The 10,806-nt window shown below is 40.7% G+C and overlaps 1 protein-coding gene across 13 annotated transcripts in view; it reads left to right on the plus strand.

Moving 5' to 3' along the window:
- The first annotated feature begins 2,483 nt into the window (after nucleotides 1-2,483).
- LOC137174131 (collagen alpha-1(XXV) chain) overlaps nucleotides 2,484-10,806 on the plus strand; it is a 149,577-nt gene continuing 141,254 nt past the window's right edge. For 6 of the 13 annotated variants that reach the window (XR_010925290.1, XR_010925289.1, XM_067579226.1 and 3 more), the window contains exons 1-2: nucleotides 2,486-3,529; nucleotides 3,698-3,767. Coding sequence is in view for 11 of the 13 variants with exons in the window: in XM_067579226.1 (XP_067435327.1) it covers nucleotides 3,233-3,529; nucleotides 3,698-3,767 (367 nt within the window). In the remaining 2 variants the exon portion in view is untranslated. Of the gene's footprint in view, nucleotides 3,530-3,697; nucleotides 3,768-10,806 lie in introns of all 13 variants that reach the window. The other 7 variants (XM_067579223.1, XM_067579224.1, XM_067579230.1 and 4 more) reach the window with 4 other exon arrangements.

The raw sequence follows: 10,806 nt of genomic DNA on the forward strand, positions 1-10,806 counted from the left end.
GAGAGAGATAGGCTACAAGCCTGCACATTGTGACGTTGTAACTACCACCAAACTAAACTAAAGGGGATAAACCCACTTTTTGCTCCCCACAGGCCCAGATGTTAAATGATAGATGATTTAATCCATCAGGTCAAGGTTACTGCTACTTTTGACCACTAGATGGCGTACAAAGCTTTAAAAAGATGTATACAGAGAGGAGTGTGCATTAGATCATTACAGTCTATTTTCTTCGGCGTCTACATTTTAAAACGACATTTGATTTTTAATGGAGAGAAAACTGTTCTAATAAGACATTTAGAAGCAGTCTCAGATTTGAATGTAAACTGAGTAAAAATACGTATTTTATAGGCTACACTTTTCAAGGTCTTATGATTGAGAACCAGGGCTGTAGGCTAAGTTATTGATGTTTCAGATTTCAGAGCTAAATTCAATATTATTTGATTTAACTATTTCAGTAGTCGTAAAGATGAATATTCAGTTTTTCTTTTAGATTCTTTTGGGGTGGTTGGCAGTTTAGACCAAGAGATACAAGGAGCCTCAACTGATTTGCAATTGCAGGACATTTCTGCTATTTTAGCCCTATAAACAAGTCGATGAATTATTTAACTAACAATATATATATATATATTTAAAAAAGCACAAATGAACAATGGAGTTGACAAAATATGAAAAAGTAATTTAATGATAGTGTGTCAGTATGGGCCTAATATGCTGGCTTACCTGATCTAACCTTGATGAATACTTATTGAAATACATGAAATGCACTCTAATAACTAAAATGGGTCACATTCACACAGTTCACATGGTCCCATTGAATATGTGCAGGACATACTACCTGTCTGTAGTTTTTGATAAAGGCCCTGCACACCCTCACAGGTGATTTTAATCATTCTGGCTGATTAGACCTCTGCTCAGGTTGGGTGAAGCAATCATGGGGATTATATTATGTCTTCCTCTACCAATAACAATCATAAAGGAGTAATTTGTCCAGCCCTAAGAGGTGCAACAAAGCTAATAGGAGACTAATGGAGATGACAATCAAGCAGTCTGTACCACCCACACAGCCCTGAGAAGAGGCCTAATCAGGTAAAGTAATTCAAATCACCTGTGTGGGTTTAATATGGGCGTGCAGGGTCTTGGATTTCCCCTTATTATATGAAGCATTATGGGTATAAGTTTTGCACTCCAAGCCTGCAGGTTATGTAACATAATCACTTCAGTGCCTTGCTGTTACTGTTATCTAATGAATTTATTATTAATATATTTATATTAATTTATTACTTTGCTTAAATGACACAAATTTGAAAACAATGCAAGCAATGCATTAGTTCTTTTAAATGGATGTGTTCTTCTGTAGACACATTCCCCCACTGGATGTGGCATTTGAACAACATCACTTCATCTGAAAAATAATTTTCCAGTGATGGTTGTAGTTTAACTTTGCAAGCCAGAAAGATTATAACTTCTCATTTGATAATTTAGCACAGTCTTGACTCATCTGAGGGGGCAGATATGAACTTGAAGTTTAGAAGACAGAGCTGCTAATAGTTATTTTATAAATCTGATTACTGTAAAATATAATTAATTATCTGGCAAGTATAATAAGGAGACAGTGTGTCCCTGATGAATCACATCGATGACTCAGACTCTTGTACAATATTGTGTCTGCGCACTTCAGCTCCTTCATTCTCTCTGAGTGATCTAAGTGAAGATATATTTTCCCCGAGGTGCATTAAAATGCAAAAAGGTTGGAGAGGGGAACGTCAGGATAAGAAGCCAGGACCCGTGGGAGGTTTATGGATATTTGAAGTCCCTTGCACATTAAGAATTTCTGACTGCATACGAAAAATTACTTCAAAATCACTCAAAATGCGTTTTGGCGTCTTGAAAACGTGTAGAGAGAGAGAGAGAGAGATGTGATTCTATTGATGTTTATTAAATATAGCTTGAAACCACCTGCACACCGGCGTCATATCGCAGCCTTCAGCATTAATGCATTAACAGTATTGATGCCTATGTGAGCCAGATGGTGGTGCAAAAGCCTTGTAAATATAACTGCGCCATTCAGACAAACTGTTCAATTATGAATGTGCATTACAGTTGATGCAAAGTGCATGAATGTTTGGAACAATTCTTCACTTCTGCATTTCCAGCCGCTATTTTATATAAGAGCCCTGCTGGCACTTCTCAGAAATTACCTTCTCCATCAGGGAATTGTCATCAGTGTTTGCGGCTATCACGTAATGTGCAACATAATGAAGGCTTGTGTGCATTGTTTACTAATGTGCTATTATAATAACCAATATGCGAGATACAAGCTGAATAACAGCTTATCAGAATTCAGAGAATCAATCAGTCCTAAGGGAGGCAGAGCGACCCCACAGGCGCATCTCACTGAGCGCCGCAGGGCTTTGTGCCTCTTTCCTCTCAGCATGAGGTCTACTGAACACAAAGAATTCAAAAGATGTTCTCTTTTATCATATTTATTAAGTTTAGTGTGTGCCTTTATCTACCCAACTCTTCCAAAAAAGAGCGTTAAGATGTTCACGCGTTTTTACGCAGCGCCTTAGCCAAAAAGAAAATGTGGACTGTTGCCTTATACTGGCTTCTGAAAACGTAATAACTCAACTTTAAACAGCATGAAAATGGCATGAATGATTTATTATCTTTGCGCTTGTTGTCTTGCGGTGAGTGTACGGAATAACAACTTTACAAAATGCAAGCGTTATCTTTACGCATTGTTCCGTAAGTGGAGATCTGACAGGAATACAATCTAACTTCACTTTATGTCAACTAATGGCCACTGTAGGCGAGTGTAAGTGCGAAAAAGGAACGCATCAATAAATTATGTTAATCAGTCTGGACAGATTGGAGGCGTGTTGTGGCTGTAATGAGGGGGAGCATGCCTGCACCGTGGAAAAGCTGTGAGTGGTAATGCTGCCTCCACTACATGCGCGCTGTTTCTATTTCCCCAGTCTCTCTTTCCACTTTATTGCGCATAATAGCAATTTCCTCTGCTGTAGACTACTGTGCAAGGCTCGGTGCAACAAGTTTGCAGAAGCCCCCCGACGCGCCGTCATACAGGTTGACTCGCTTTGGCTGGAGCGGAGTGGGCTTCACTAAACTATCTGTCACCGTCGCAGGCACACGCACTCACACTGAACAGTGTGCCATAAATTCGTGACTCCGCGCCAGATGCAGTTTGCTCCCAACAGCGTGTAGTTGTAGTTAAATGAAGACCGCGCAGGCGAGAGGAGCATCTAAGTGCGTGGAAAAAATGGAGAAAGAAGTGGCGCCTCAGAAGCGACAATATTGTCGCACCACAGTGCTGAACATAATCTCGTCATTATGCTCAGTGGCTTCCATCGCCTTTTGTATCATTCTGAGCATTAACACAACTGATATTAAGAACCGGGTTGTGGATTTGGAGAGTGGGAATGGCGAGCACACCTTCATCCGTGCCCCTGGCTACTCTATGGATGATTTTAATTCATTGATTCAACAAAGAGTGAATGAGCTGCTCTCTCAGGTAAGACTGGATCTCACACTTGCTCCCCTTGTTTTAATTGTTTTTTACAGGTTCAACAACCCACGAAGTGACACTATTTCAGTTATGCAGAAATTACCTCAAATGCTTAAATTTTAATCAAAGCATCAAGTGCAAATGAATGAAAACTGCATTGTTTTAACATTTCAGCGCTCCTATGAAAATTTAGTCAAGATTCGGACTGCCAGACAAGCGTCACCTGAGTGCAGCTGCCCTCCAGGTAAATGAAACTACTTTTCATTGTATTCTTTGCATGCGATTGTCTGTATATGTGGCTGTGTGAGAGACACTGGATTTGAAGCCCATTTGACTTTGAGCTGAGTTGATGTAATAATGAATGGGGGCACTCTGGACAGATCCTTAGTTAATTTCATTGAAACCACTGACACTTGACAGTTTGCCTGAATAGTGATGATAGTTTGCTGTGAAGGATGCAGACAGCTGACTGGTCATTACGCCCAACAGAAAGAAAGGTATTTAACAGCGGCCTATACATAGAGGTGCTGAGTGGTTGTTTGACTTGAGATGTTGCCTGCTTACTTGTCCACAAAGCCACATGAAATTCACATTTCCCACCAGTAGATGGAAACATTTATTCCTTCAGCATGGGTCAGCATTCTGATCATTTTGGGAAGGAGTCGAGGTTGCGTTTATGCATCAGTGCTTAGGATGTAAGAGGCAATGCTGCAGAATTTTAGCTGTAACATCACTTTTTCCCCTCCTGATTTTTTACTTATTTATTTTTCTTTTTACCACAGAATCCTCTATTGTCCATCACTGTCAGGTATCATCAGGAGAAACACTCTTATGTTGCTCCTGAATATGTGATTGACAGCTCCACCGTAAATGAAAATGATAAAAAGGAGGGAAATTTTAACCTTGCAGGTGTTTTTTTGACAGTATGAATACACAATTGGCACATAAGCTAATATACCAATCTAAAGAGAGAGATAAAGGTCTTTTATCTCCATGTTTTAACATTTTCTTCATACTAGTGTCAAAGGAATCAAATATCATCATTGTTGCATGACAATCATGTATTGCCAATTCTGATGATTTTAAATATTTCAGATAAACTGAAAGATTAAATGTTCCTTAATTGGTTGAGAAAATTCTCTTTCGTCTTAAGCTTAAAAAAACATTTAAAAACCAATTGGATTATCTGAAAATGCATTGTTACAAAGCTGAAAACAAGGATGTTTCTTTTAGCTCTTGAAGAGATGTTTTCATAAGACAGCAGTGATATGTAATTTATTTGTGAATTTCTTTTGGGTTCAATCAAACATGTATATTTGAATTGTTTGTTCCTAGCCTTGTATGTTTTTTCCAGATATATGAAATATTGTTATGAACCCCTCAAATAATGTCTTTACAAGGTGACTGACAATCATCCGTTTTCAGAATAGCAAATTCTTACAAAGCAAGATCCCTGGCCCCTATCAATTTTAGATATAAAAAGAGTCCTTGAAATTGGAATGAAGTGCGCTCTGTTGCCTCAGTAAATTACATGTCACTGCACCTGACAGCCCCATCTTCAAGTGCTCACGACAAACCACATGTGAACCTAATTCCTGTTCCTGGCAAACTGTTATCTGTGTAACTGCACTGCTGAACCACTAGCTTAGACTATGTGCTGCAGGAAACATGGAGACATGTTTTCACAACTTTTTAAAGTTTGATGAAGAGGGGTCTGTCCACATCACCCTCTCACTCAACTCCAGATGGGAATCAGATACAGTAAGTGTGAACATACTTGTAGGTGACCTCTCAGGAAGAAGTCATAGCTGTGACATAGCACAGAGCACTTTTGATTGGATCTTTAGATGGACAATCCAGGTACCAGCAAGCATCTGCACTGCAGGACTGAAGTGTCCTTGAGCTAGATGCTGAATCCCAGTCGAAGCCAGGGAAGCAATTTTGTTGTTCACCCTGACCTGCGGCCTCTCTGTTGAAGGAATATACATACATCATAATCAGACATAGGTGAAAGAAGAAACGTGACTGATGAAAATGATAATCCGCCGCTAAAAATGACCCAAATTCCGTAGTTTTCATAAGTGGTTTATCAATTGCCAATGACTCATTTGCTGAGTGGGAATGCCTGAATTAATGAGCTAGAAGTACTGGAAGTATTAACCATAATGAGACTCGCACAATCATGCTGCTCTCTGTTCTAAATCCCTATCATATGTCTGCTATTTATTTTCTTTCACCACATTTCTGTTCAGGGCAGAAATAAAACAATGAAAACATTTCACATCAAATGAAGCGCCACAACGTTAAAACCAGGGCGGCACCAAGCTTGATCTTTGAAACTGGCAACAAGTCAGGCTCTCAAATTGATTAAATATTTTCATGTTCAGTACTTATTCTGCAGTTTTTGAACTATGACTACAAATAAAACACATATATCATCTGTATACTTTGAAGAATCTGAAGTATATTTTAATAGTGTAATTGTATTACACATGCAACTTCTACCATATTTTGTAGATACTCGGGAGTAGGCTTTTTCAGGGCAAATGTCTCTAAAGTGCGTATGAATGCTGAATGGGTTCACTCAATATTTATCCTCTCTTATGTCTAGTAGACAGCCCGTGGCTAAGATGTGGGCTTTTTTTTTTCTTTTAAGGGAGGGCCGTAATGTGCTTTTCACAGTCTTCACTTTATTGCTGTCAAAGAAGATGGAGTGGCTGCATAGACAGAGCAATGGTCCATAGCTTCAGGATGTTTTATAGGTTGCTTCTGAATCTGAGGGAGTTTGTGGCATCTTGATTGTCTGTCGTGAACTTAAAGTATATATTCATGCTGATGTAATTCTTGTTTAAATATTTTTCTCTATTCTCATTTGTCATTGTAACAGTGTCTGGTATTGCTGTCATTTAGCTCTCAGTTATTAGCTTCTGAGTTACTAAAACCATGTTCACACTGATAATGTCGGTCTGGACATGCTAGTGGCTCAGCTCCAGGGATGGCAAATGTCGATTGGTTGGCTGGTTGGTTGGTCCACCGCTTCGGTTTAGACTAAAATATCTCAACAACTGTTGGATGGATTGCTGTTATTTTTTTACAGACATTTATGGTCCCCAGAGGGGAAGCCTAATGACTCTGAGGATTCTCTGACTTTCCCCTAACACCACCAGCATGTTGACATTTTTGTTCTTTAGTGAAGTGTCTCAACAGCTATTGGTGGATTAAAATTTGGTACATTTGTCCTTGTGCCCAGAAGATACATTCTAATGACCTCCGATTGTCTAGCTATTCCTCTAGCACCACCATGAGGTTGACATTTTTATTTCCTAGGGATCTCAACATCACCTTGATGGACTGGCACAAAATTTTGTGCAGACATTCATGGTTCCCAGATGATCTTACCTAAGGTGATCCCCTGACATTTCCTCTAGCACCCCCATAAAGTTGACATTTGTGGTCTGTAGTGAAATGTCCCAATTTAGGTTAAAACATTCATGGTACCCACATGATGAATTGTAGTCATTATGGTGAGCTCTTAACTTTCAGTTCGTCCAAAACAAATATTAGCATACTAACACGCTAAACTAAGATGGTGAGTATGGTAAACATTATACCTACTAAACATCAACATGTTAACATTTTCATTGTGAGTGTGCTGGCATGATGATGTATGTATTTAGCCCACTGTGCCTAAGTATGGCCTCACAAAGCCGCTAGCATGGCTATAAACTTGTGTGTGTTCTATTTGAATTAAGTAGGGGTGCCACACCCCCATATTCATGTTAAACCCTGGTCAGTTTTTCTGGACTGCACCTTGAGTCTTAAAAACTGTTTTTACACTATACATTTGCTGTAAATGGTCTTGGGCTTGGGGAAAAGCAAACCCGTCAAACCGACTTGGTGTGAAAATGTCTGAAGTCACACCCGCTCAGTGTGCCACACTTCTAAGCGAGTCTCCCTCTAATAATTGCTTCAGCATTGGCGGGCTGTTTTCTTTTTCATTTTTTTGTGTACCTTCGCCTCCCCTGGGATCTGCATTCCAAGCAGGGCCTGTTGTTTAATGGGACTATAATAAAATGTGCAGTCAGCAAGCGCTGGTGCTTTGCTCCTTCCCTGTTTACTCACCCATACGCCTCAAACCCCCCTCCCGTGCATCCCCTGTTCCCACTCTGCTGCATTTCTTGAAGTTAACGCTTCAAAAAGCCTGGCAGCTAAACAGCGGCCAAAGTGCTCTTGATAAAACACCAACATACAACTTGTAATGTGGGACTTTGTTTTTCCCCACTAAACACTCAATACTGGTTGTCAAGTGCAAAGGGTCAGCAGTGGGTCATGTCAGCTGGCTGTCATGTCTTCAGATTTCGAAATCAAATCATAAACAGATGCAGTAATATCTTTTTCTTTTAGTTTGCTTTGCCAAGTCCAGATTTGATTCACTTCACCAAAAGCCAAACAACACACACACACACACACATAGCCTGCAACATTATCAACCTAATCACTCCTTTTCAACTCCTTGTGGTCAATCAGGGTTACACTCCCCCTTTCTGCCTCGCAAAGTGTGTAATCCCAGTGGCCTGTTACAGTTGTGCCAATCCCCTCAGATATCCTCAACTCAGTGGGCAACTGGTAATTAATCACTGACAGCTTTTGAATTAAGCCCTCTGTGTGGTTTGGTTCTGGGAGGTGCCCTAATGGCCATGTAATTACTGAGTGCTAGGTAAAGCTAAGCAGACTTCCAGGTAGCCATTGTGGCCAGCTGCTTTTGGTTTGGTGAGTCAAGTTAAGCTGCCTTTGAGACGAAAGGTGGAGGCTTGGAAACCTCGCCTAGAGTCAGTGGTGAATGGGCAATTAGAATTTGATTGCTGCTCAATTGCTTAAAAGGGTATCTACATGTGAATCATGAGCATAATGTACTATACACACCATGAAAAACCTCTTGATTGATTTATGCATGAAAAGCCTGCCTCTTCAGCTCAGATTCTGCATCAATCCCGATAAATGAACATGATGTGATTTATCTTGATGAATCATCAGAATTGGTGCTAATTCTCATTTCTCACACAAGGTTTATTATAAAGGGAAAGACGCTGGAAATAGCACAGATGGTCTCTTTATACCTTTGACACAGCAGTTTTTTATGGGAGATGATAAGGCATGCCAGCTGAAAGCACTGGTAATGACTGTGGGATTTGAAAGGGTGGCACACTTTTTTTCTTTCAACTATACATTAGCCTGAGGGGACACTCTGAATGAAGAAGAGATGACATGATTTTTATATGAGCGATGTCACAACAGCACTCTGCTGGAGATTGAAGTACCTCGGGCTCGGAGAACAGGGACAGCGCCAAAAGGAACGGAGGAGAATCAAAATGCTCGTGCCTAATGGTTCGTCTCATGTGTCCTTGAACATTTCCTGGCGGTGATCCTCAATCGTCGTTTTGTACGGAATAAAGTAGGAAGCCTGGAGATCCTGTCCTGGCTGCTTCTACGGTTACTACTTGGAGATGGATTAATGGGGTTTCCATGACCACAACATAACGGCACACCCCGCATTTGAATAAAAGAATTGTCCCCCTCTTTAAATTTGACACGCATTTGTTCTGAAAAAGGCTGCGTTTGTAAGAAAATATGTTTCCCCCAGGGATTCATTGCAGTTTCTGCATCATCAAAGCAAAAGTTGGACAATGTGAAACTGTTAAAGGTGGAGCTAAATTTTTATTTTAGGTTTAGGGCTTCAATAAGCTCTTAGTCATTGGATGTCGACCAAGTTCTTTGATTACAGTTTTCCTCTTGGATTTGGTGCATTCAGGCATTTCTTGGGCTTCTATGTTCCTACTCAGACATGATGTCTGAGGCAGCTTTTTGTGCAGCGTCTTTTTTTTTTTGGTTACGCTGTGTTCTTGTAGATGCTTTCTTTCCAACTTGCATAGAAGAATTATCAAAATTGAGGAAAGCATCAAAATCATCTCATTAGCAGACCCAGCAAGAATCTATGCATTCAAGGGGCACTTTGGTGGTGGTGATATGACATTACCCCTCTTTCCGTTGCTGTGTGACCACCAGTGGAGGAGGGAAATCACTGCTGTTGGTCCCCCTTGATGCTCCTTCTTCGTGGCCCCAGTGGCTCGCCTCCTTTGCCTCTCTGTCAGAGCTGGGTGGGCAAACCTTCCACAAAAGACTGCTCACAAACTCTCTGCCTCATCCGCCGGTGCCCTCTGACACTGCAGTGAAATTTCCAGTCATCCTCCTACTGAAGTCTCCTTTGTGATGGCTTAAGTTCAACTCCCTTCACAAGCCCACAGAGTTAAATAGATCAGGGGAACCTTTTCTGATGTGACACCCTTCTGGAACAGCTGGTCTACTGTTCAATATGGTGATTTTTCTGTGACCTTAAGTTAATGCCACGGTAATGTTTGAGGAATTTCCTCTTTGTACTTGGACTCAAATGATCAAATCTCTCTTTACGTCATTTAATTCCTTTACCAACCTGCCTCACTGAAGGTCCCCTGGTGAATCTTTTTGATATTTGGTCAGGTTTTCCTGTTTGTGAAGCTTTATTGGCATGAGGCGAGCAAAATGTCAGCTGCCAACTACATTATACATGCTCTCTGATTGAAAAAGCAGTTTATCTCCAATGCTGGTTTCCATGAAACTATTCTTATATTATTCATTTTGTCTGTCACCAATTTCAAATCACAAATAAAGCACGATGATGCCAGTATTCACCCGTGTCATGGAAATTCTGGGCTCCAGACAAGCAAAGCAAACGAGGAACCCCTGAGGCGCTCCCCACATGCTCTGCTACCCCCTCCCCTCCTCACAGCCTGTGGCTTTGTGCCCCAGGCCTCTCAGCCCTAGCAGGCATTGAGGATGGGGGGGTGACGGGCACAGATGCTGCTGCTCTGTACTCCATCAGCCTAATAAGAACAGGCACTACAAATAAAACAGACTGGTGTGCAAAAAAAAAAAAAAAGTATAAGGACATGCAATGGCAGGAAGCTATAATTTTGCCATCGTGTGCCTGACATGCAAACTATGGTTAATATGGCCTTGCCACCTTTCATGGGCATCCCTAAAAAGATGTCTTTTAATTTTGTCAACAATGCATGGATTGCGTTTGCTCAGTCTATTTATTTTATACAGTATGTGTGTATGCATCATTTACTATAAGTCCACAGACTCAGTGAAGTTCCATGTTGTATTCGGCTATTGAGTCCAAAAACAGCTTACCTTGACACCAAGTCATTTTTCATTTTGGTACTAAACCTTTGAGGGACTGTAAA

Source organism: Thunnus thynnus, chromosome 22, assembly GCF_963924715.1.
Source record: "Thunnus thynnus chromosome 22, fThuThy2.1, whole genome shotgun sequence".
NCBI classification, from domain to species: domain Eukaryota; kingdom Metazoa; phylum Chordata; class Actinopteri; order Scombriformes; family Scombridae; genus Thunnus; species Thunnus thynnus.